This window comes from Culex quinquefasciatus, chromosome 3 (assembly GCF_015732765.1).
Source record: "Culex quinquefasciatus strain JHB chromosome 3, VPISU_Cqui_1.0_pri_paternal, whole genome shotgun sequence".
Classification (NCBI taxonomy): domain Eukaryota; kingdom Metazoa; phylum Arthropoda; class Insecta; order Diptera; family Culicidae; genus Culex; species Culex quinquefasciatus.
The window spans coordinates 25224961-25251678 of record NC_051863.1 but is presented as its reverse complement, the minus strand read 5'-3'; the positions used below and the strand labels follow the sequence as shown (position 1 = coordinate 25251678).

At 46.8% G+C, this 26718-nt stretch overlaps 1 protein-coding gene and 1 non-coding gene across 2 annotated transcripts; both read left to right on the top strand.

Moving 5' to 3' along the window:
* The first annotated feature begins 283 nt into the window (after positions 1-283).
* On the top strand, positions 284-18320 carry LOC6041956. The gene is made up of 2 exons (XM_038262366.1): positions 284-1084; positions 12779-18320. The coding sequence occupies exon 2, from the start codon at positions 12906-12908 to the stop codon at positions 16386-16388; it is 3483 nt and encodes a 1160-aa protein (XP_038118294.1). The 5' UTR covers positions 284-1084; positions 12779-12905; the 3' UTR covers positions 16389-18320.
* Positions 18321-20744: 2424 nt separating this feature from the next.
* Trnae-cuc lies at positions 20745-20816 on the top strand. Its single transcript has one exon. It is a non-coding gene; the product is annotated as a tRNA-Glu (tRNA).
* Positions 20817-26718: the final 5902 nt, after the last annotated feature.

The following is a 26718-nucleotide window of genomic DNA, read 5'->3' as shown; positions in this document are numbered from 1 at the left end:
TGTGCGTGCGCTGAGAACAAACGCACCGTCGTCACACTGCTGCTGCTCCCTCGCCTCCTTCGCTTCGGCTCTCTTGCGTGTCCCTCTGTGTCTGTGTGGCGTTCGTGCTCTCCCTCTATGTATCGCTGGCTTATCGCACTTGCTTCGCGCTCTCTGTCGTTGCATGGCCTGCTGCCACCGTCGTCGTCGTCGCGTCTCCTTTGTATGTGTGGGCAGCAGCAGCGGCACGACACCTGACTTGGCTCTCTTCGTCACATCCGAAAGTTCAACAGTATTATTGAACCCGTCTAACGAGTGAGACGCCACAATTCTCTTCTCGTCGTTCGTCGGTGTCCAGCCAGTCCAGTGTGGTTTTTGTGGCCAGGCCAGAAGCCAACAACAACAACAAAACAGAATCAGCGCGGTGTACCACCAGAAATCCGGAGGAAGATCGCACACCGCTCGCGGATACTCTCCTCTCCAACCCGATAGCCAAGCTCAATACGCGTGTCGTGTGAAGGTAGCGCGGGACCCCAGTGGCGACGTCGTAGGTGCTGCGCTCTTTAGTTTACACACGGAGAGCGTCGCGGACGGAGTTAGCGCGAAACGCAGCGACAACAACAACCAGGGAAAAAAATATCGATCATAGCAGGCGCCGCCGCCAACAGTGTGTGTCGGGTCGCGATCGATAACCAAATTTAAACGGAAAAAAATCAACGGGTAACTTGATCTACCCGAGAGTTGCAGAGCCGCAGAGAAGAACACAGTTAGCGCAGTGATAAGACCAGTGAATCGAAACAAAGCGAAAAATTCTGAATATTCTGAATCGTTTAGTGAAGTCGTGAAAAGGCAAATCAAAGAATCGTGGATACACCCAACTACAACAACAACACACCAGTTGAAAGAGTGAGAAATTGTGCAAAAAATCGCCTGCCGATTGCAGAGCAGTGAAAACAAAGCAAAAATTGCCAAAGTGTGGCACGCTACCACAGTGAAGAAAGTGACTCCCGAAAAGGGCAAATACTGGCCTAGAGTTTAGTGCAGAGTATTTCGCCGATTGCCGAGGAGTTTGGCGTCAGAGAGCAGTGAAAATCAACACAGCAAGGTAGGTTCCAGATGGATGTGGTGAAGTTTCGGAAAAGATTGTGGACAGTTCTGATCTTGATGATTATGCGGTGTAGTCCGATTCTGACAATAAATTACGATGGAAATGAGTTAGCACTGACAACAGTTCAAAAGCAAAATTAAAAAAAAAATGTAAAAAGCAAGAATAGTTCTTACAACAAACTTGCCCAATCGCCCTTTAATTCCTCAACGGAAAAGTACCGTCCGTACGTCCCATTTCAAAAGTGGAACATCCGCGGACCCCAGTGACAGCCGCCACCGATCACGGACGTGCATCGTGTGCCACATTTGCCCCCGCGGCTCGTGTGTTGCGAAAAGTGTCAATTCCAAGTGATTGACATATCAAGTTCGAGCCGTATAAATAACATGCACTCAGCACCGCGCTCTGATGCACAACCAGCGGCACAGGGCCGGGTCGCGGGGACAACACGCGATAGCTGGCCAGGGTGATACGGTTTGCAAGCGCGAAACAAAAAAGCTGGACGAAAAAAAACAGGGCGACAAACTAGTGTCGATCGTCTTCACCGGGACGAAACGGCTAGGTTAATGTAATGTCAAACAAACTCGGCCGTTCCGAAGCGATCGGCTGTGTCACGTTAACTGCTGTTTTAATTGTACAAACAATCGTCTGTTATGGCAACAAGAGGCTGTGCGGCGGCGGTGGCGGCTAATCGCTGAAACAGCGAGCCGCCAAGTCGACAAGATGAATGGTTTTTTGCACAAACAGAGCTGTCAAATTGAAAGTTTATCAGCACGGCTCCGCAAAACAAGCATTTTCACCATGTTTTATACACTAGTTGTCAATCGGGACGGTCCGGATCCTGTTACGGTGCACACAGCCGCGACGCGGTTATCTCCCAGAGTGACATATTTGTTCCACCCGAGCTTCACCGTCCGCTGGGCGATAAGCCACAGACGCCTCTATTTTTCCATCGAAAAGTTGAAAAAAAAATGAAGATCGCAGCTTCTTATCTGCTCCACGGTGGCGCTGCGACCGCCACGCAAATGACTTTCGACGACGGCGTCTCGCCACTATCAAGTGTCCAGCGTAATGGCCGGTGACAGCCACACGCTTCGACGGGGTCAACGCCTATCACCTCGTGACAAAGCGGTTGATTGTTTTTTTTTTTAGTTGAAAGCGCCTAACCTCAAATCTAGATCGACGCACAAAGTGCCGGAAACCGATCGCGGCCCTACCCAGCGCGATCTCAATGACACACTTGATCTAGATGGCGGCGACAGGCCAGTAATTACAGTCCGATCGACCTTGTGCCTGGGGGTGGTCTGCGAGGGTGTGACACTCGCGCCGAAAACGGCAAATTCAAATTATAACTCGCCGCGCGAGTAATGCACGCTGACAGTTGACGCGCCCGATCCCGCACTTGAGAGGTGATGAACGAGTTCAAACTGTCAACGTGAGTCACGACCCGCTCACGCACAGTTTTGTGTGTGTGACAAAAAAGGTCGGTAGATAAACAATAACAGGAATGATGTGACAGAAACGTCCGCGCGCGGCAGCCGAAAAAAGTGACGCAACGTTGTTTTGATTTGTCACCAAATGTGTGTTGGTTGTTTGTTTACCCGATTTGACGTTTCTCTCGTCACTCTCGATTAACTCGCGTCGATCTTCCCTCGAGCGCAAGATATCCGACTGATTTGTTATTGTTATTACTGCTGATTTGTTATTGTTAGGGTCTGGCCTTTTTTCTTCTTCCTCCTCTGCCTCTCTCTGTGTAAAAGACACGGCGACAAGATTCTCGTCTGTCACGTCGATCGTGTTGAGACGGAGACGAAATAGAAGAAAAAAAGTGTAATGTCATTTTCGTAGTCGACGAAGAGGCGACGCAACGATTTGTCGAGGTGTATTATAAACGGGCTAAGTCGGTAGCGTTTAGTGGTTCGACCACAGACTGCCAGACCGGGAACTTCAGTCCGGCTTGTTGAAAACCTCAGTGACAATCCCTAAACGCGCCCGAGGTCGCGCTGTGTCATCCTGCTCCCATCTATTTCGGAGAATCGATCCCAAATATGATTTGTCATCGCTCGTCGGACCGCGCCGCGATGACATTTACGGAAATATCAACCATCATTAGAAACGTGTTCAAGTGGTGGGACCCGCGATCGAAGATCTCCCACAGACCTCCGCGGAAGGTTTTACGACGAATCTCGAGGCGCAGAGGTTTTTACGATCGCGCGACACCGCAGTGGACAAACTGTGAAATAAAATTAAACGAAACTACCGCGTGTCTTTTTTTTTGTGTCGCTGCTCCGCGATCCTCACCTCTTGAGCGTAGTGTCAAATGACAGCGAGACGACCTTGAGGGAACGCCGTCAAAACAACGCGTAATTAAGACACTGGGACTAGAGAAGTGGCGTTCCCCTCGTCACCGCGCGGAGCAACATATTAAATTGACATTAAAAGCCGAATCATTTGGCTGCCTGTTTTTTTCAGAACCGATCAAGAAGGAAGCCCAAAAGTGTCATGACCACGTCATCCTCGGTCATCAGCCCGCAAGATGAGTTCCGCGGTGGGGTTATTAATATTTTATTGAACACCAGCGAGATCGATCGCTTGGTCAGAACTCATCATTTTTATTAGCCACCTCTCTCGGATGACGACCCGAAATACTACCTTGCGCCGACGAGAATGTCGTTTCATTTTTAAGCCTTTTATGACAGTCGGTGGCTGGTCACATTGTGAGAACAAAAAACAACGTGGAGCCCCAGACGATGGGACCCCCGAAAGATTCACAGGTCGTCCTCTCGCTGGACGCGGCGGTGGTGACCAATCATAAAAGGAAGACGGAAGAATGATTATAACAAAACGTCGGAATTTTTAATTTATAACACACACACAACTGTCTTCTTGTGGTCTGGAGTGTCACAATCCGGAGCTCCGGTTTCCCCGGCTTCTGGCGACGAACTTTTGCGCGACCAGAATAAAGAACAATTCTTAATTTCTGTGCGACTTTTTTTTAAGTCTTTCGGGAATCCGCCGTTCTCTTCACACCGGGTCGTCGTAAAAAGTGATTTTTATACCTTTATGACGGGCGCAACTCAGACGGACGGTGGACAATGTTGCCCGGTGAACCGAAAGTCCGCGGTCATCATCGATTTATGGCACTCGCAACAAGCACGAGTGCGCGCCATTTTATCCAAGATGGCGTCGGTCGATTTGTCATTCGGACGCGCCTTGCCACCCCGGAGACAAATCCGGGCCCGGCTTATCGCCGGGTCGGGATCAACCTTTTCGGCTGCGGCGGGGAAGACCCGCAACAATTAATCTTGCGAAGAAACGAGTTTTGTTTTTTTTTTTCGAACCGTCATCCACGACGCTGTCGTGCGGTTGTCACGTTCGCCATGTTCGCGGCCCCAGAACAAGACGGAAAGAACACGGGCGACTTGATTAGCTGTCCGGTTACGGCGATTAGACAATTTATCAAATAATTAAGAGTGTACCATCTCGGGCGTCACGACGCACCAGCGTCGTTGACGGTGCGGGTTTTTTTTTTTTTTTCATAAGCGATTTTTTTTCGCCCATTGTTTTGACAGAGGTCGGTGACACGCGGGCCGAACGCTTCCGCGTCTCTTCAATGTCAGAGCCCGGTGTGACGACCAATTCTTCTCGGGACACAACATCTTGGCGGGATTCGCGCTTTTTTGTTGTGAGTCCCCGCTGCACTGCGCGGTTTATTAAATTAACTCCATAATGGCACGCTTCATCAATCTCGTATTAATCAAGAGCAGTGGTGGCGGCGGCGACGGCGACGGCTAGTTCGAGCCAGTCAACCGTTTCGAAAATCGCAAAACGACACCGACAGAAGCTCACGAGACGAGATGTGTGTGCGAAGAAAGGCGAAAAGTCTGTAACAATGGCCTACCCCGGGGTTGGAAAATTGCTCGCCGGCCAAGAATCGACTCCAAATTGAATTTCCTCAATTGATTTTAATGGCGCCGACCACCGCGCTGCGCGCGCGGTCACATTTTAATCATTACATGACTTAATCGACCAGAACCAATGCGAAAATGACACAACCCAAGAACGAGCGTCACTTTTTGCACCACTGGTCTGCTCGCGAGCGAGCTCCCCGCTCGCATAAATATCCTATTAATTATTTCTGCTCCGTCTCTTCGGCCCGATCGGATCGTCGGACATTGTTTGATTACACCTCTGAAAGCGGCTCATTTGTCATAAAACAGAACCGGCTCGTAAATCATTTTTTCCCAAGACCCGCTCCTCCTCCTGCTCCCCACAAACCATCCGGAATAGGATTAAGTCAACACTGATTGAAATCGTTTACCTCCTCGCGGTTCTGCGCGAGGGGGGAGACACTCTTCTCTTTTTTTGTGGCTCGCTCGCTCGCTCGCGCCCAAATGTGATTTATTCGACGAGGATCCCGGGCTCTTCCGAGAATCGATAAAAACGAGGGGGGACAGGTTCTGAAATCGAAAGCGGACTGCGGACATCCGATCGCGACACCGATAGGACGAGCGCGCGGGGAGGCTCGTAAAATCGATGATCGAGTTTTTGCTGCTTCGCAGCCCTGACACAACCCGGGTTAATTGCACTGTGGATTTCGTCGAGTTCCCAGGAATGCGCGCGCGCTCGTAAACGGATTGGGTTTCGATCGATGTCTGGCGAGACAAAAAGTTTATGATTTAGCTGGCCCAAAGAGTCGTTAAACTGTTGCAGTTTTCGGGATTGTCCGAGTTCTTGGAACTCGTCCGGATCTCGATTGCAACTGTTTGTCGAGAGGTCAAGAGTTCTGAAAATGTCACAGCAAACACTTGTCCTGCTTCCTCCTAGCCCACGCACCGGGCTTGACCTGCCATAGACCTTCTTCAATGCCCCGAGTATCACTCGAGCGGTGACGCCAGCCATATTTGCTCAACTCATCACTCGACGATTAGCACTCACTTGGCACTCCAGCGCCGAGGTTCGGCTCCGAAAAAAAACAACAGATGTTTCAATCGAAGCGATGACGGCGCACAGGTTGACGATCTGCTTGCTCAAAAATAGCCAAGAAGAACGGGTATGAGAAACGGTACAAAAACCGCGTGGTCGCGGTCGCGGCCGCGCTCTTCTCCAACAAATTGATCCCCAAACAGTCAAAACGCTAATGACAAATGATTGATTTGTCCCTCAACACGCGCACACACACACACGCGGAGTTCGACGCCACCGACGCCGCGTATGTATCATTTTGGTGAAGCAATGACTATTTAAATTAATTAAGCTTCGCGTTTTGCAAAGTACTCGCGGCCTAATGTCACGTTCGGAACCCGCCAAATGACCAATCATCAAATTTGACCGCGATCTCGTTTTTTTTCGTCAAATGTCACTGCCACCGAAATGGATGGGCAACCGCGCTCGCGCGCCTACCAAATTTAGCCAAAACTGCTGGCAACACTGTATCATTACGCGCGTGCCCTTTTTTGTTGTTACCCGCGATCTCTTTTCAAAAACGTCGATAAATTTGACGAACGACGGGGTGGGTCCGCGGCTGCAATCGCCGCGCAGTTATGGTCAACAAAGAAATGTATTGCACGTTCACGCCACAATTAGAAGGCGCTCGCGCACTAAGCGGTGCAGCACCAGCAAAAAAACATGGCGCTGAATGATAGATTTTTATAAACGATCATAAATTACGGACGCGCTCGTGCGCTGACACGCAGTGTCCATTTTTCTTGCCAACACCAGGTCGGCTTTTTGCCTCGCCACGGAACGGCCGCTAATCGCAATCATAGCGATCGCACGGGTTTGAAGGCCAGTTTCGCACTAGTTTGAGCGCAGCTCAAACGAACGCGCCATCCATTGATGGCGCGTTTGACGGCTCTCCGCGGGGGCAAACTTTATCATTTATCTAATATGTGAAATTAGTTTCTACCCTTTTCCCAACGCAAGATCTATCATTTCGCTAGCGGCGCAAGAAATCGCGAAAGCGCCCATCCGTCCGTCCCGAAAACGCAAACACCGCAATCACGACATCTGTTATTGAAAGTTGTGTGTGTGTGATGAGCAGGCGCAAGCTTAATTGTAACTCATCATAGGAGGCGCTGCCGGCGCGGCGCTTTCTTTGCTAATTGTTTAGCGCGTCAAGTGGCGCTCCCCTCGCGTCGCCATGTAAACAAAGCAATTTTCGACTTATCCACTCGCTTGTCACAGCAGCGTAGAATTAAAAGCCTTATTAGGCACCAAATAGCACATAATTGGGCGTTCTCCAGACGATTTGAGTGGCGGTGTGGTCCATTTCGGGCACAGTTGGTTGGAATTGAGTGAAAAGTGGTCAAAACGATATAATTTCGTGATTCTAACCCAACAAAAAAACAAAACTAATGAAGCGACGCCCCTCGAAAATGTCTGGGCAAACTGTCAAAGTGAAGTGTGTCGAGGGGCGCCTCGCTGTAACCGTGTTGTCTCCCGAGCGAAGAATCGCTTTATAATGAGCTTGCATGTGAAGTGCTTTTTAATAAACTTAATACCTGTTTAGATTTTCGAGGTTTGTTTGCCCGTCTGGACGGGAAATTGGCGGTCGTCGGAAGGTTCCTGGAAACCTGTGCCACGATTTCGGCACGCAAGCTGATTCGAAAATCCTTCAAAAGGGCGAATTTTCGCCAACTTGAATTTGCATATCAAAGCGGAGAGCGCCCGCCAGGAAAAAAAGGAGCCAGCGATTTACATCGCTAATGAAGCCTGCTGGGAATCGAAGCGTCAGATAAATCATGCTCGTAAATTGACACACACCGTCAATCGTGTTTGTCATCGGTTCTAATGGTTCGCGTCGCCTAAAACAATGGCCTCGGCGAGGAAGGCCGGAAATGAGACGATACAAATCCCAGTTCTGGAGCCGGAGCTTGTTTTCGTAAGGGGATAAGTACGCCACATTAGGGCAATTATCCGGGGCTGTTGTCTTACCGGTCCCAGAACAATCATCGTAATTGTGGTTTAATCTCCGAACATAGACATCTGCTTTTCGTTCTCCAAAAAACGACGCGACGATGACAATTTTTGACGACGGAGTCGGCAATCAAATTATACGTAATTTTCGTTGTCTCAGCAGCCGTCTGGATTTTGTCTCTTCCCGAGGGCCGTAAAACCTTTGAGCCTCCGAAAATTAAGGTTCCAGATTATCGAGGAACCTCTTAAAAAGAGAGGCACACACTGATCTGATTTATGAACGAAGATGACACTTAATTAGAGGTTCTCCGGAGGTGCCAGCTGACAGCGCTCACCGGGCGCGACCTTTTTTCCAGGTTAGATTCCCCAAGTTTCATGTCACAGCCTGGGTCATTGTACGGCTTGATTTCGCGACGACGACGACGACAAAACTGTCGAAGCAACCAAACCACCTCTAATCTATATTTATAAAAATTAAACGAGCGCGGCTCTGCCGCGGAGAAGAAACCAAATTTATTAAAAAGCTATTTCTTCTTCTGCACACAAAAAGAACGAAACGTTCCTTTCCACGACGACACCGGCAGAGCGACCAGCCCCTCGCGGTGTCATCGATATCGCCGGGAGCTGTCAAAAAATTGGCGCGCAGCGGCGGCAGTGTCGAAAATTAATAAATTAGAACATTATATTTTTAACAAACCCCAGCAGTCACCAAACTTCCTTCGCTGGCAAACTCCTCCGCTAGGAGAAACCTAGATATTTCGGATGTTCTGACCTTTTTTCCACGTCATCGGGGGGTTGGGGGGAGCTTCTTCGCGCGGTGCAGCTCGATCGCTGTCAGTCCGCGCAAATGAGAACAACAGCGAAAGATTAGCTGTTCTGAAGCTCTTTCTCGATTTTTTTTTCTGGTTTGAGTGATCGACGTCCACTGTTCTGCCGAAATTGAGGTAGCTCTCGATTGTTATGTAAATCAGAGCGCGCTCCCCCTCGCGCTTTTATGGGCACAGCTCTATTCAATTAGGAGCGCGGCCCGATTCTTCACCGCAGTTTATTGCCCAATGACAAAATTTGTCAATCTCCCGATCGACGGCACGACGACCGCTGGAGTCCTACCCCGGACCGAGGTGAACACACATTAAAAATTAATTTAAGAGCTATTGATATGTTGATTAAACGTGATTAAGCGAGCAGTTTATGGTGGCAGCTCTAGCGGCGTTTGACACTTCTGGATCTTCTGGCGAGCAGAAGCTCGCGCGCGCTCGAGCGCGGAATCTAATTTTATTGATTTCCTCACGTCCATAGCCCCGAGCAGCCTAGGCTGGAGCCGTAAAACGGGCCCCGTCCGAGCGTGATTGATACGGCTTTTTACTGCTTCTCTTCCTGGTCCGCTAAGCCGCGCTCGGATATCAACGCAATCATCGAAGATCGTCACTTGGCTTCCGCGCGCGTGAGATTTGCCCGGGAAGCACAATAGCTGTCAAAATAGATCCAATTACAATAAATGTCAACTGCGCAGCGCTCGCGCGCGCTACTTTTCGGGGGTCGGCCCGCTTTTTCCGCTGATGGATTCGTCGTGATCTGTCAGTCTCCGGTGAAGTCCTGTGGGAAGAAGGAGTTCGAAAATCATTAGCGCGAGCGAGCAAGTCCGGGCCTTTTATTGCTTTATTGCGCGGCCCGTTGAATTTTGAACTGTCCATCAGCGAGCGTCACGCGTGACCATGACCGAAGTCTCGTCAATCGACCGCGCGGTCGATTTGATCGATCAAAACTCGCGTACCAACACATGCTCGAATAATGAGCTAGCATGAAGTAATGATCCTCCGGCGAGAAGAGTCCGAGTACGACAAAAAAGCAGCAAGAAACAGGTTTGCTCGGGCTTAGCCCCCTGAAGCCTGATTTTTATGAGCTCTCTGAGCAGGCTTACGCCGCTCTCGGCCCCACTCGGAGTGAGCAATAACAAATAATCATCATCATTGCGAAGGGGGGTTCGCTCGCGGTAGAGTTGCAACTCTGGAGTGTCGTACCCCTCGCGTTGACAGTTGCCGAGTGTCACGCGCTTACAAGTATCATTACCGGACAGGATAGTGGCAACCAGTACGTAATTGCAGACTCCGGCAGGTCCACTCAATATCGATGACATGCGACACATTGACAGAAGAAGAGTTGTCAACCTCGGCCCGGGCCATCGACGCGGCAAAAGCCGTCGCATCATTTTTATTAATAGCCACTCAATCAGCGGTTCTTGGTTCGTGTCCGAGCGTCATTCTAGAACGGGCCCCGCACGCGCAATTGTCGTGTCTGCGAAGAGAAAAATGATTTACTTTCAAATGTCATTACACATCATCGCACGCGAGCCGAGTGTCCTACCCCTCGGGTCCATGTTTATCTTTCTCTGCCCTTTGACAGAACAGAGAAGGCGCGCGGAGTGTCCTACCCCTCGTTAATCTCGATATAATTGAAAAGCAGCACATTTTCTTTGCCGCAAGCAGCATGCCATGCTCGATGTGGCACCGCCACGTCAACCCGTTTCCTGAATCGTCGCGGTGGAAAGAATTGACAGATCGACAAACAAACCCCGAGTGACAACGGCTGGGGGCGGGGACATTCCGTGCCGCTAGATTGCCATAAATATGTGAAATTATCATCAGCATTATCCGGGCCGGCTGACTCAACGGTAGGAGATCGCTGTGCAGCGCCTACCCGCGTCAAGATCGCTCCAAAGTGGAACCCCCCGAAACTAGCCGACCTCCCCTACACCCGCGGCCCCGATTTGTCGTGTGCAAATTATCACTTGCACCGCGCGCGCCATCACCCGGCGCCTAGCTCAATTATCTGTTTGTCATATCTATTATAAAGCCGCCGCCGCCGCCGCCTACTCCTCCACCTCCTGTCAACACTTCCGCTTGACTCACCCGAGGGGCGCTTCCGGCCTCAATAATGTGTGACAAATTCGATTTCAATCGAATCACTTTCGTTGACGATACACAAAGTGAAACCGACAAACTAATAAAGTCATGCGATTGTTTCGATGTCACACTAATGTGACAGTTATGGGTGACGCTGATGATCATCGGGGCCCTTGCCCTTTGAACCGCGCGCTAACACGCTAAAATGGTTCCGCGTGAGACGACGACGGGTAATACTTGTAAAAAATGTGTGAAATTTTGCCCTAGCCGCTTGGCGGCGCCATTGTTCCGGAGAAGAGGCAGGGCGCGGCTCGTTTGGAAACAATAAAAAGCGATCTCGCGCACTCATGAAGATGATGATGCGATCGCTATCGAGCCGGGTTCAGGTGGATAAACGAGAGTAAGTGTGTGTGTGTGTGTGGTTTAACAATTACCCCGAGGGGAGAGAGGGCGCTAATCAGCCGAGACGCGGAGATCTTCGCGAAACCGAAGAAGTTCGCAAACGCTTAGCGTTTGACAGCTCCGCCCAGCGCCATTTTTCCACGTCTTCTTCTTGCGAGCGCCCTTCGCCGTATCGTTTCCTAATCAGCTTCCCCCCACTCTCACTCTCTTTTTCTCTCTATTTCTCCTTCGGCGCAAGGCTCGTGATATCAAAACAAAGCATGCCACGAAGACGTCGGTCGATGTTTACTCACTTAAACGAGTTAAAGCGCCGCCGTCGTCGTCGTATCCTTGCCGACGGGCGAATGCAATTATTTCTCATTACTTATTCGCCTTCTCCAAACATCACGCTCGAGCTCGAGCTGCCGATCCGGTAGAGAGAGTGTTTCCAGAAAAAGCATGGCCTACTACAGCAGAGTCGCCGCGGCGAGCGGCGGTCCGATTTTCGTGTTCCAGAGCCGCCTCTGATCGATTACACTCATTTTCGTTTTAATTTCGCTACTCGGGCCCCTGCACCGAAACACCCGACAACCCGGGCAAAAATCGAATAAATATTTAATTTAATCTCATTTCTCTTCATTTACCTTTAAGAGCACGTTCGTGCGCCTTTCCCGACGCCTTAATAGTTTCATTCAATTAAATTCCCGTATGAAAATTTGCTCCCGTGAGACGGAACCCTTTGCCTCGAAAACTGCCCAAGGCAGGGATTACCGTAGACCTGGACGAAAGACGACAAAAGCGCCATCAATTATGCACCACCCTAGCGACATCTAGCCGGGACGTTTCCCAAACCCAAGGCATTTGTTTATGTTCGAGTCGCACCCCGAGACGGAAGCTCGTCATAAACATAACCTCATTCTGTCGTCCCCGCCGCTGTCGTATTCCGTGACGACGATCGGCGATCGTTTCTAAACAAACAATCCCGGACAGCTCTCGCGCGCAGGGGAATGACAATCCATTTACAACGGCAGCCCCGGTTTTCGGAGCGACTCGCGGGACATCTAAATCACATTAACGCTTCAATCAATCAAATTTCCGGCCCCATCCGGGCGGGGAAGTTTATTTTGTTTTATTAAAAATATCAATTAAATTTGTCTTATCTTTTGGGGTGGACCGAAAAGAAAACTGCCATCCAAACTCAACCATAAACGGAGCACCCGTCATTTCCGGGGCCATAAAAGAACGCCGCGCCGATGACGACTTTCTTCCCACATTGGCGTGTGTGACATGTGGCCGGTTGACTTTCCAACACACCGAAGCCGCCCACCTCAAATCAAATATTTGATTAAAGCCGCGCACAATTAATCAACAAATTTCACCCAAAAATTGCAACCTCATCCCTTATGGCGTTGCTCACTTTTCCCTCCATACTGTAATCGATATCCACTTTCAATCTAACAAATCTCTCTTTCCTCTCCCGTTTTCTTCACAGAAATCAACCCAAAAAAAAATGACACCCTTCATCGACGGCCAGCTGTTGCACGGCTAAATCCCTCGTACCTTCAAAGTGAGGTTTCCAAAAACCGAGTCCAGAAATTACCCCCCACTACCAAGCCCAAATGGTTATGTCGCCAAGCAGACGACTGTCATCGCCAGGAATCGCCACGCACCCGATGAATATGCATTTGAGCTCGCTGCAACACTCCCAGCTTCAGTTGTCCTCGCAGATGCATCAGAAGTTGGCCGCCGGACTCACGCCGAACCATATGAGCGGGTTTTTCAAGAGTCCGTCGACCTCCCCGAGCAGCGCCAATGCTAATATGAGCAATAACAACAACAACAACCACATCAGTCACCACCAGTCCAAGAGTCACAACAGCAGCAGTAACAGCAGCAGCAGCAACAACAGCACACCAACGAGCATGCCGTCGGCAACGGAGCTGTCCGCGCACCCGTTGAACCGTCTGCAGTCGATGCAGCCGTTTGACTTCCGCAAACTGAGTGCGGCCGCGGCCGGGCTGAGCGCCTTCACGGCCGGTCTGCCCCCGCCAAGGCTTAGTCCGGAGGCGGCCGCCGCCCAGCATCACTTCAACCAGCAGCAGGCCGCAGCCGCAGCAGCGTACTCGCAGGCGACCGCCAAGCGACGTGACTCCCAAGCGTCCGATTCATCGGCAAGCTCCCGTCACGAACACGCCGCGGCTGCCGCCAACTTTATGAACCTTTCGATGGGCGGACACGGACTACCGTTCCCGATTCCGCCACCACCACCACCGACCTCGGTCGCAATGTCGCTGGCCAACTCGCTGAACCACTCGGCAGCAGCGATGGCTGCAGCCGTTTCCGGCAATCCGCACGCCGCCAGCTTCTTAGCGCAATCCTTCCCGAATCTGCTCGCGGCTTCAGCCGCTCGTGAACAAGCTCGCAGCAAATCGCCGCTGTCCTCGCTCCACAAGATGCCCATGAAGGCGGAAAAGCCGTCCTCGGAGAAATCCGACAACGAAAAGAACCACCACGAACGCGAACGCGGTGAGAACGTACTCAACCTGAGCCGAGATCTGGCGGCCGCCGCCGCAGCTAACCAGCACATGTCCCGACAAGGCATGTCCGGCCACGTCAGCCGCATGGGCGGTGGTATGCCCCCGGGTGCCCATCTCAAGAAACCTCAATCACCAAACAAACGCCAGTGGGGAGCACTTCCGCCCAACCTCGGAACCCAGTTCGTGAACCCAGCAACCGGCAAGAAACGGGTCCAGTGTAATGTCTGCTTCAAGACGTTCTGTGATAAGGGTGCCCTCAAGATCCACTTCTCGGCCGTTCATCTGCGCGAGATGCACAAGTGTACCGTCGAGGGTTGCAGCATGATGTTCAGCTCGCGTCGATCCCGCAACCGACACAGCGCCAACCCGAACCCGAAGCTCCACTCGCCCCACCTTCGCCGGAAGATCTCTCCGCACGATGGACGCAGCGCTCAACCCCATCCGATCCTCCTACCCTCAGCCGGTATGCCCCTACCCAACGGGCTGAACCCGCTCCATCCGTTTGCACCGTTCCCGCTGATGCCCCACGGAGATATGCGCCATCCGTCGCTGTCCGCGCTCGAGTTCAAAGCCAACATGGAAGCTAGCATGCATCGACGCCTGCAAGAACAAGAAAAGCACCGCGAAAATCAACGCCAGTCGCTCAGTCCGGAAAACTATCGCTACCGAAGTCCGCTCGGCGACGCTTCCGACAAGTACCTGTCCCCGGGACATCACCTCGGCGGCGGTAGCTCGATCGGCAGCCACCTGGACGATGACGACGATGATGACGACGATCCAAACGGAATCGTCATCGACGGTAACGATGATGACGATGACGATGAAAAAGGTTTCGACATGTCGCTCAGCTCCGAATCCGAAGATGTCAAATCGTACCGACACTCGGGAACTCCCGAACCGGAGTACGAGAACGAGCGGTTGAACCACGAAAACGAACCGCAAGACTTTAGCCTAACCAAGATGAAGTCGGAAAAGCTGTCCGTTTCGTCGGACGGAGATGACGTTGCGAGCAACGTAGACAGCAACGAAGACTCGTCGGTGAACGATCTGCAAACATCGATCAACCAGTCGATCAACAAGCGCAAACGGAAGAGCATGAACCCGACCAAGTGTTCGATCCCACAGGAGCGATTGTCCGCCGGGTCGGGTCACTTATCCGATGAAAATGAAGAGAAGGAGGGAGATGAAGAGCAGGGTGATCACCTGGTAAAGAAGATCAAGCTGGAGAAGGAGCAATCGTTAATTAACGACAAACGGGAAGCTTCGGTTTCGCCGAAGCCAAACGGGGAAAGCAATCACATGGATGAGGATGAGATGACACCGGTCAAGATCAAGTCCGAACCGAGTGAGCACCAGGAGGAGGCTGAAAATCTGTCGATGGACCTGTCGAAGAAACGGTCCACCCCGGACGTGAATGCCAACGAAAAGTTCACCAAATACTCGATCGATGTAAAGCCAGCGTCCGAACTGATGGAGAATCCAATGGCACTGGTGCGTCCGAAAAACGAATCCGATGACCACGAGGCAGAAGATCTGCGTCGACCGAGTTCTGCCGACAGCAAAAAGAGCGCCGAGAGTCTTGATTCCGCCAGCACCCTGCGACGGCTCGAGAACCTGTCCCACGGCCCGCTTAACGAGATGATGATGCAACGCGGTGGACTGCCTCAGTTCCCTCCGCTGAGCTATCTGATGAACGCTGCACCTCCTAGCCCGGCCCGATCGCGGAGCCCCTCTCCGAATCCGGCCACGAGCCCAACCCACGATGACGACTCGGATGACAACGTGGACTACTGCGAGGAAGGAAACTGCTTCAGCGATCCCAACGTACCTCTCGACAAAGATAATCCAAAGAAATGTTCCGCCTGCGGACGGATGTTCCAGAATCACTTTGCGGTGAAAACCCACTACCAGAATGTGCATCTGAAGCTTCTGCACAAGTGCAATATCGACGGCTGCAATGCGGCGTTCCCTTCGAAGCGCAGCCGCGACCGACACGCATCCAACCTGAACCTGCACCGGAAGCTGCTCTCGACCAGTTCCGACAGCAGCGAAACCATCCTCCCGATGGAGAAACAGTTTTCGTCCTTCCCCGGTCCACTGCCCACGGAGTTCCTTGCTAGGCTGTACGCCGATTCCCAAAAGTTCCCGATGAACCTGGAAGCGTTCAAAAATCACCTCCCGAATGCCGCCGGAGCGTACGCGGACCACTTCCTGAACGGCGGTGGCCAGCGGTTCCCACCGGCCGCCGCCAACCCGTTCCTGTTCCCGCCCCTCGGAGGACTGGCCGGCTTCCCCGGTCTGTCCCAGTTCTCGCACCTGTTACCACACCCCCTGAACGGAATCTCCTCCCAGCTGGCGGGTGGTCGGATGTCCCGCTCGGACTCACCCATCTCGGCGTGTTCCCCCCCGACGACCACCAACATTCCATCGCCCAGGTCGCAGCACCACCAGGACCACTCGGAGCTGCAGGCGGCCGCTGCCCTGCTCAACCACAGTCGATCCCCCGCGGCCACACCCGCCGAGGAGGCGCGCAAGGGACAAAAGACGCCCGACTCCCTCTCGTGACCAGCTCCGGCGGAATCCGTCCTCGACGTTGACTGCTGGTGAACCTTCCACTTCCTTCCATCCAATTAACCCGGCGCTAATCTCCTTCGCTCGTGGGTTAGGCTTAATTGAAGCGCGTCTACTAGCAATGTTATCTCTCAGCAATGAAGCAATTCGAGAAAAAAAAGTAACTAAAACCAGACGATATAGAAATTAATTCAATTTAGAGGCAATTGATGAGGGCTGGTGGAAAGAGGAAGTCTGTCTTCTTCTAAAAAAAACGTGATCTCGTTTGACTCTCTTTTTATTATTTTGTAATTAAAAGTTATCGTAAATTAGGTTCTGTTTATCTGAATCTTTCGGAAGAAACGCTTTGTTACGACAGCAGGACACACAAACACACCAGGCGTAGCTACTTTGTACTGATAGTGGCAAATTGAAGTTAAGCATAAATCACACTTTACTAAAGTGCCCAGTGATATAACGTTAATTATATTATTTTCGACGCTAAATAAACCCATTTTATTGAAGAAGAAAGCAAAAGCATGCCCTCAAAACCGGTTGGTTTTTTTGGTGAGTGGGTAATTCGGGATACAAATTGATTTCGATATTTTTACGATTCTGAATTTTATACATTTTAGTAGTGAAGCAAAACAAAAACGCGACAGCGCAGCAAAATTTGTAGCTTTTGTAAGACCGTAAGTGTAAGCTTCTCCAGTTCCTAAAAAACCTTTCTTCTAGTAGCTTTTTGTGTAAATCACTATAAAAAGGGAACTTTCCAAAAAAAGAAAACAAACAAAAACTGATAAAAATAAACAACTGATCAACAATGATATTGGTTTGACTATTTACGAGTACCTTTTTATTTGTTTTAATAATTTCATCAATCTGTCACCAACACCAAAATCTTCCACGAACTAGACTAGTGTAGGCAGTGAAGGAGGTCGAACAAACATAAACAGATACAAACAACTAAACTAGCGAGCAAAGAAAACAAAGAAACCTATCGAAGAATAAAACGAATCTCTAGCTTGTAAGCTTTGTGTAAGTGAAAGGGCAGAAGGCAGACGATATACAATGGAAATGAAGTTTTTCAGTTTCGTACCTTCTCTAGGTTTAGGAAAAAAAAAGAAAAACTTTTGTTTAAGTTATTAACAACAACACAAACCTATAATATTGGAAAAGATAAACAATAAGAGATAAATACGATTGAAATCAATAATAAATTGTGCAATATTTTCGTCCTCTTTTGTGCTCTAGACAAATGATAGTCTCTTAGGGTAATAATTATATGCATAGTTACAATACTTTCACAACTCTAGTGGGTAAGACAAGAAAAAACATACAAAATAGTAGCTCTAATCAGTCTAAAGCAAGAAAATCAGAAGAAAAAAACACGAAAAATGATAAAGATTTTACTCTCTAGGCAAAATGATCAAAACAAAAACACAAACCACTTGTAAATAAACTATAAATATTGAACTATACAAGCGTAGTTAATTACAACAATTGATATTAACGGTTAAGCATGCTTCATTCAAAATGAAGCTTTCTCATCGCGTCACAAACAAGTTACAGTAATGTAAAATAGAAGAAACCCAAGAACTTATCCATACAAAAAAAAAACATGCAAGTTAAAAATATATCAAAAATATCAATAATTATACGAGAGATATCCATAAGGCATCATCATCTTTCGGGAACTACCTTTTTTCGTTCCGTTTTAGACACAAACACACACACAAACTGGTTGTTGCGCTGGCAACGACGCGCAAAAGCAGCACAAACTGTCAAAATTTGCGACAATTCTATCAGTTTTTATGATAAAATCCATTTATATTTATTTTTTAAATGTGTCTCTCTTAAAGCGCTCAGCTAAGGTCGGGCAGAAAAAAAACCCTCTCATGAAAAAAATATGTGAAAATAAATTATTTTTATTATTACAAAAAAATACTCCGCAAATCTTTTTCCATTCCTGAGGTCCTGGATGACAAGCCCCCCTCTTCACCTTCCCTGCCACGAGTTCTGACAGTTTCTCACGCAGCAGGCCGCGCCGATTGTTCGCACTTTCCGCCTTGTGTGTACTTCATCGTTGGTCGTTTTGTCACGCTCTTTTGTTCCCCCTTTGCTTGGCGCGATCGCACACTTGGACGCGGGGCATTTTGGAGCTGTCAACCTCTTCAAGGCCAACGCTGTGATCAACTGGGTCCGGCTTTGGATTACGGGGCACTTTTTTTTTGTCGGAATATTGTCTTGTTGTTGCTACGGCGAGGCGACATTCTTGGTTGATTAAAATGTAACCTGAACAAATCTTGTGAGTTTCGAGCACCTCATTTCAGACGTCACTTGGCTTACACAAAACTGAAACAAACACCCACTCCAGCGACAGCTGGCGTGACACTTTTGACAGCGAAACGATGAGGACCCGTGATGAGGACAGTCCTGCTCATTTATATTATTCGCCGTTTTGTTCCCTTTGCGCGTTCGCTTGCTTTGTCGATGTCATTTATTATTGTTTTGATTTCCTTCGTGTCGTCGACCATCGTCGTCGAAGAAAACGGCCCAACTCGAAGAAGTTGAGCGGAAGAAGTATCTACAAAATGTACACAAAAAAGGATTGATTCGTGCCTGGCGGTGCCTGTCACAGGGGCCGTCGTTTGATCCCTTTTTTTTGACGGCACGTCTTTCGTTCTAATGAAACACAAAGCCAAAGGGTTCGCGCTGTTTTAAAAATGGAACTGACAGTTGCTGGAGAGCGCTTCAAGATGGCGTGATATCTTACAAGGATTCGTCATGTCGTACTGACAGCTTGCCGTTACCTTACAGCATGACGCAAGAGGTTCACGTCATGTTAAGGTGTAGAATTAGAACTTGTGCCGTACGGAAAGAATTTCGATCCAGCAGTAATTAAATTTATTGATTTTAAACCATTCGAGCTGCGTTTACTTTCAAAATAGAACGCGACTCCAGCCGACACAACTGCTGTTTTATGGACAATAGCTGTTTTATGAGCTGTTTACAATCAAAGTTGAAATCAAACAAACAGTGGGCTAGTTTGCGAACCAAAAAACTAACGCTTCGTGCAAGAGCACGGGCTGTAAACACTGATTGGTCACATATTAGCTATCCCAGTTGGCAATGCAAACTAACAACTGGTAGCATCCGTACAGTGAAAATCAAACATGACGGCGCGTACCACGGCAATTTTACACATATTTGGTTAACTTTATCAACATTTTGGATTCTATCTTCCTTTATAAATACCAATATGCAGAGTGAATAATTTAATATTGAGTTGATTTGTAATCGCGTCTAAAGTAATTATTTACATCTCTCTGAAAACATTGCTTTTGTTTACACTTTCCTGGGGTAACCTCAAACTAATACATGTTGTTTTGACAGTTCCTCTCCATCTATTGAAAACAATGCGCCTCCTTTACTGGATTGAGGGATGTTATTCACTGTGCATCAAGTAGTGCCCCACATCCGATGAACTCCTTCTGTCACCTCTTATGTCACTGTCACTAGCTGTCGATTGGTATCAAAAAGTGCAACTCTCATGCGCTCTCTACGCTCATGGTCCAAGCAAGCCCGCTTGTCGTCTCGCTGTCTAGCGCTAATCACCTCGTGTACGGTCGTCATGGCGATACTTTCTCAGGTGTTGATAAGTAGGCGCGTAGCGCCCACTTTTCCACTTGAGCCCGCACTCTGCCAGCGCCTACTACCATGTGGTGACCACCGGATGGTGAGCAATTTTCTCAACTGTTGTGCGCCGTTGATGTCTTTGTCGATGGCATTTTTTGCTTCATGGCGCGTGGACACTTTGTGTGCGTCGCAGCTGCGGTGACCACCGCTTCGGTCACTTTGCCGCCGTGATTGATCACGGGCAGCACCTGATGGTCAGTGGAGGCGCCCGAAGATGATTGCATAGGCCGGCGGCCGCAAATGGCGTTGGATAGACATAGAAACTGACTGACGACAGCAGCGGTGGGGCTTGCGTAATCTCCGCTACTTTTTTCGGCCGAACGTCATGGTGTCAATATTGGCAGGTTGTCGAGTGGATTACTGGCGGAGACGTAATTATCTTTAAAAAAAACTCCAGTGAAAACACTGCGTGGAAAGTGTTGCCACTTTTTACCGAGACGACGAGGTTAGGGGGCTCATCAGTGGCCACAATAAATCCAATCCAACAGCCAATTTTCACTCACTTGTTGACCTGTGAAGAGACCAAATCTAACAAGACTAGCAAAAACCAACTGCAATCAAGTAACCTTTTCCCAATTAGAAACTATTATGTTTTGATCTGCTTCTTTGAAAAGTTCTGCCCTCTCAAAACTGCTTCCAACATGATTCGATTCTGCCTCCTCCTCCATCAAGTCCCATATTGTCTAGTGGTTAGGATATCCGGCTCTCACCCGGAAGGCCCGGGTTCGATTCCCGGTATGGGAAGTTTTTTTTTCTTTCTCTTCAGCCTTCAAAGTACCTTCACCGACGTACTTTTTCGCAGCGGCCCAGCAACAAGTAATTTCTTACCTCACTCTCCAGTGCACACACCCGGTTGGAATGTGCGCGCAATATTTGTCGTGACGGTGTCATTAATCCCTTCTTGCGCCTTGTTTTCCATGGCCGACTTCGTCGTCCTCGTTGTCGTCTTCTTGCTTCCAACGATGGCTTATCGCAAAACCTCGGTACGGTGCATGCTCGACTGTTATTAGTTTTTTTGCTGCTGCTGCTGCGGCGGCGGCGGCCCTCTTGCTGTTTTATTTTCCACCGAATGCTGTGATTTCAACTTTTCATCGTTTTTTCCTCCTCCTCCGCACTCCTCTTGTTGCCAATTTCTCGTTTCACACTTCTGTTGTCCACCACGCGGGTGTCTTGTTGAAACTTGTTACCGGCTTGCTTGGATCGCGCGCGACCGTTTGTGACGTTTGTGCGCGCAATGACAGCGATCGGCTCGAGAAGTTGTTTGCGTGTGTGTGTGTGTGGGTAAGTGACCGCTCCAGGTGGTGACATTTCTCCGCTGAGCGAGCGCACAACCGCGCGAGAACGAGAGTCGCTGAAACGAAGCGTGACAAAGAACTGTCACACGAATGTTTGGGCTAAGAGGAGAGAGGGAGGGGAAGAGAGAAGCGATAAATGAGAAAATATAAACTCCCCAACCACGACGGCGATCGAAGGAACCTGGTGTGGAGAGTGGACACTACGGGGCGAAGAACGGCGGCGTATTTCTTTTTCTGAGGCGGGGCGAAATTAATATACTAGCGACAATATTTTACGCTGAAATTATGTGTGTGCAGCAGTGCACGACACACATATATGGCACCATACAAAGTGGTGTGTGGAGTGCACTTGCTGGTGTGTTGCTGGGGCTTGGGCACGACGAAGACGTATTGGGTCGTGACTTTGTGGTCGAGCGAAATTTGTCTCGCGATATGGCAACTTGAGACAATTTTACGGAATTTTAACGATATAAATTGGATTCTCTGAATTTATCACTTAAAGCTCGAGAAAAAATTAAAAAAATCCCTCTTTTTCTCGAGTTTGAGAGTTGACATAAAAATAGGTTCCTTAAAGCCTGCCTGACAACTAGAAAGTGACAATTCTCGAGGAACCGAGAAGTTAAAAGTATTAGGTTAAATTATGGCTTTTTGACGTTTTAATGTTTGACGCGTAATAAACCAAAAAAAAAGAGCACGCAATGTGAACAAGAACAAACACACGAAAAGAAGGTTTATCGTGAATCTTACTAAAATTCAGCTAAAAATACTAAATAAAATTGGTTGTTTTTTCAACCACCATTTTTTAAGCTAAAAATCCTAAAAAATCCAGAATTTGACAGTTGGAAACTGGTTACAAAAACTGTAAATCCTGCTAAATCATTGGTAAATTTTATTTATTTGCAATCTGGAAAAATGATGTCAGTTTCAAAAGCTGTATGTTTTCAGAAAGTCTGTCAGCGACTTTTTGAAACTATTTCAACTAGTTTTTTTTGGAATAATTTTCAAAATTTTCGATTGATGGCTGCAAAGCCAAGTACCTCAAGTAACTAAATTAAGCTTACTTTATCTTATATTGTTCAAAGCTTTACTAATTTGGCTAGTTTTAACTATATTTAAATAATTATAACTACATTTCACTAAATTTACATAACCCGATTTAACCAAATTTCACTAAATTTTACTTATCAGTTCCTCTCAGATTCCAAAATATCCATTTATTTTTCTTCAGTTAGTTTTCCTCCAATTAGTTTTTCTTCAGTTAGTATAACTCGCCTTTACATCTGTGAAATGTGATCCGTTCACAGAATCTGTCTCTGCGGTTAATGCAACGCAGTAGGCCTGGCCGCTTTAATTTTTGCTATACATTTTCGGGGTAACTCGGATGTACTGTAATCATTAATATTGACAAGAAAGGACTTGAGGCGTAATCTTACCACAAGTTCTTCCAGGATGCTTTCTTCGGACTGGCTGCGCTTGTGTTCGATTAGATTAGATTAGATTAGAGTTAGTATAACTCGCCTTTACACAAAGCCGTCGTTTCTGGTTTGCACCGGAAGCACACCGAGTTGTGGCTGAGGGCAAAAACAAAGGCCAGCAGAGCCAACCAAGACCACTACATGATCCCCCTTCCCTTCCCACGCCTTGTCTTTTAACATCAATCGCTTCCTTACTAACCCCGAGTTGGCCGCGGCTTATCGGCTCCCCTCCCACTAACATTTACACACTAAATCCTCTGTAATTATTCTTAGCTTTAAGTAAAATGTAATTACAAAAGCCGACTCGTTCCTAACCAGGTCTCAGTACCGAAAAGAACCTAATAAAAATAATGTTATGAAAAACAACTAAATATGACTATTTTTGCAAATTTTACTAAATTTGGCAAAATAAATAAAATTTAACTTAATTTAGTTATATTTTAACTTAATAATAATTTATAATAATTTAACTCAAAGTAACTAAATTTGTCTTGATTTATCTTAATTTTACTATATTTAACATAATTCAACTAAATTTAACTTAATTCATTTTTTTTTTTAATTTTACCAAATAACACTAAATTTAACTAAATTTTACCAAATGACATTAAATTTAACTAAATTCTACCAAATGTAACAAAATTTAAATAAATGTACATAAATTTGACTAAATTCAACTACACGGCCCATGATCGCATAAATGTCCCATATGCATTTTCATCGTTTTTGAGTTAATGATGCAGTTTGGTTCAAAATCGTGTGATCTTTCAGAAAAGCCTATAATATCCAGAAGAAAAATCCAGATTTTTTTTTTCGCGATAACTTAACACGTAACCTTATGTGTGGGACAAACTTCAAATGCGTTTTTCTCAGCTTGCTGTTTTTGCATACGGGACATTTATCCGAACATGGACAGTATATGTTTTTTAATATTATTATTAGCTCAATTCATTTTATTTTATTTTATTTAACTTAATAAAACTTAATTTTACTTAATTAAACTTGATATATTTTAATTTAACATATTATAACAGAATTTAACTTAATTTCAACTCAATTTTAATTAATTGTAGTAAACTTCATTTGATTTTACTTAATTTTACATAATATTACTTAATTTTACATAACTTTACTTAATTTCACTAAATTTTACTTAATTTCACTCAGTTTTACTTAACTTTACATAATTTACTTTATTTTACTTAATTTTAACTTGATTCTTATTTAATTCTACTAAATTTAACTAACACAACTTAATTTAACCAAATTTGGCCAAATTCAACTAAATTAAACAAAAAGGAACTAATTTTATTTTTTTATAAATTTAACTAAATTTTGCTTTATTTCACAAAATTTTATTAAATTTATCTATATTTTACTAAATTCAACTAATTTTAACCAAATTTAATCAATGTGACTAAATTTGACTAAATTCAATTTTTTTTTTCAAAATTTAACCAAATGTTATTTAACTCAAATCAACTTATTAAATTTAAATAATTTTACAAAATAAAACTTGATTGAACTTGATTTCACTTAGTTTTAATTAATTTCACTTTAAAAAACATAATTTAAATAAATCTAACATTATTTAACACTATTCTTTGATGTTCTTAAAAGGCGTCAGGTACCCTTCTCTTTCGGATTTTTCAAACATTGGCCAATCTATATCTAGGCATTCTGTACCCGCCGCCCATCAGGTGGACAGATGTCCACACAAAAAAGTGAAGTGTGGACAATCGCCAGCCTCCCCCTCCCCCGCCAATGTATTCACGTTGTTTAGGGATGTCCCCACTTTATGTTAAGTAGGGGAATTTCTCGTATGTTTGGCAGGTTTAGCACTTGCTCCTAACTCTATCCAAATTGCTGATTTTCACTAGTTAAACAACTAATTTTGCTAAACTTTTGTTCACTTCTTATTGAGCTATTTCAGTTGAAAACGCTTTTAATTAGCTTTAATTGAATGAGAAAGTTTGACCTGCCAACATTAGAGGCACGCTGGAATTAGATGCTGTTCCCCTACATGTTTTTACTTACGCACCGTCCAAACAAAAATGAGAGGCTCAAGTTCTTTCCACTCTCCCTCAACACAAAAAAACTTCTCACCTAATCAACTGCAACATTCCTTCAGATGCCGTCCCGCAGAAAGTCTTCCTGGCTTTTGATCCTTTCACTTCACGAATTCTACCACCTTTTGCACTTGCACTTTCAAACAAAACACAAATTCTTCACAAAACTCCGCGTTCAAACAGAATCAAACACGAGACGAGACGTTCTCTTGCTTTGTTTTGGTCTCGAACTGATGATCTGTCAAAACATCCATGCTGCCGGTTCCAGCTAGTTTTTTGGTAAAAGTACGCAAATATGTGCTGAAACACCATTATTTTTAGTAAAATCTCTCCTGTCATTTTGATTTGGGCTGTCAGCTTTGGATAGCGAATCAGCAATCAGGGTTAGCTATTTCACCAATCCCAAGTTGCCCAAATCTGTTTAATATCTCTGGAGTTTTTTTTTTTTGAAAGGTCCAGTAAACCAAATGTTCAGTTTTTGCTTGTTGGGTGTTTTTTAATACCCCTGACTTAAGGCGGTTTCAAAAACAACCCAAAAAGCAAAAACTGAAAATTTGGTTTACTGGACCTTTTCAAAAAAAAAACTCCAGACTTGTCCATTAGATACCGACTTCCAAATATTATGATATCGTTTTGTATGGACGAATGAATACTGGCTAGAAGTAAAATTGCACAAGTTCAAGTCTTCAAGTCCTCAGTACAAGAAGTCCACAAATTTACCTATTCTCAAATCCAAAAGTTCATAAATCGAAACAACCATAAAGATCAACCCTCACTGACGTTCTGGTACGCCCTTTTCACATGTGATTTTTTCCGCGGCTCATCCACCAGAATTTTTGCCCCAAAGAGTTCCCTTTTGGAAGAAGCATTAGGCGACTGCTGCTGCAACCGATCCTGCACCCGGTTTGAGGTCGTGATTTGATAGTCGGCCCGTTTTTGCTCCTTCTCCTCCTCCGGGTTTCTGGTATTTATTGGCTAATCGGTTTTTTTTTTCGCCGTTGGGCCTCGAAATTGGTTTTATGAATGGAGCTGCAAACTCCCATGGGGATCTCCGGTGGCCCCGCTCTCCGAATGTGGGAATCTGCGTTCTGGTGGCAGGTTAATTTTGGCTGTCCTGCAGGAGGAAAAAAAGAGGGCGCACAAAATTGTATGTGTGTGGCGTGTCTCCTCCATCACGCCGGCTTCCCAACCCAACGGTTTATGGACAAATTTTCCGGTGAAAAGAGCGTTCTCGTGAGAACGGATTTGGCGGACTTGCAACAAAATAAGCAACTGCGCTGTCAATGGCGTCATTGTGGTGCAGTTGGCGTTTGACGTTTGATGCCATAATGGCGGCTGCCATAAAATCGTCACAAGCGTAATTTGGGGGTTGATTTAGGTTGGCAAAATGTTGAATGTCATAGATTGTGTCCACAAACGTCAAACTGTTGATTTTTTTATAGCGTCCGCCATTATGGCACTTGATACGAAAAAGTTCACTGCATGCACGCAAGAATTTCATGTTCATGGCGTTCGTCGAAAAGTCATTTGATCACAATCTTGTGTGTGTGGTTTTAATAACTTGCCAAGTTTTAATTGTTTTTCCCCGTCGTGACTGTTGCCGCCTTGCGTTGCATTTTTCCGTTGTTCCGTTGGGCGCAACCTGTTCCGGCAAAGTCGGGCAGGACATGCAGCAGACAGCAGAGTTCGGCGTGCGGTGCAGGCTGGTTGGTTGCATTTCCATGAAAGGAAAAACTTTTTCCATCACCAATCAGTGCGACGCCATATTGACTCGATGGAGTTTTCTGGCTGTTTTTGTTGCTGTTGT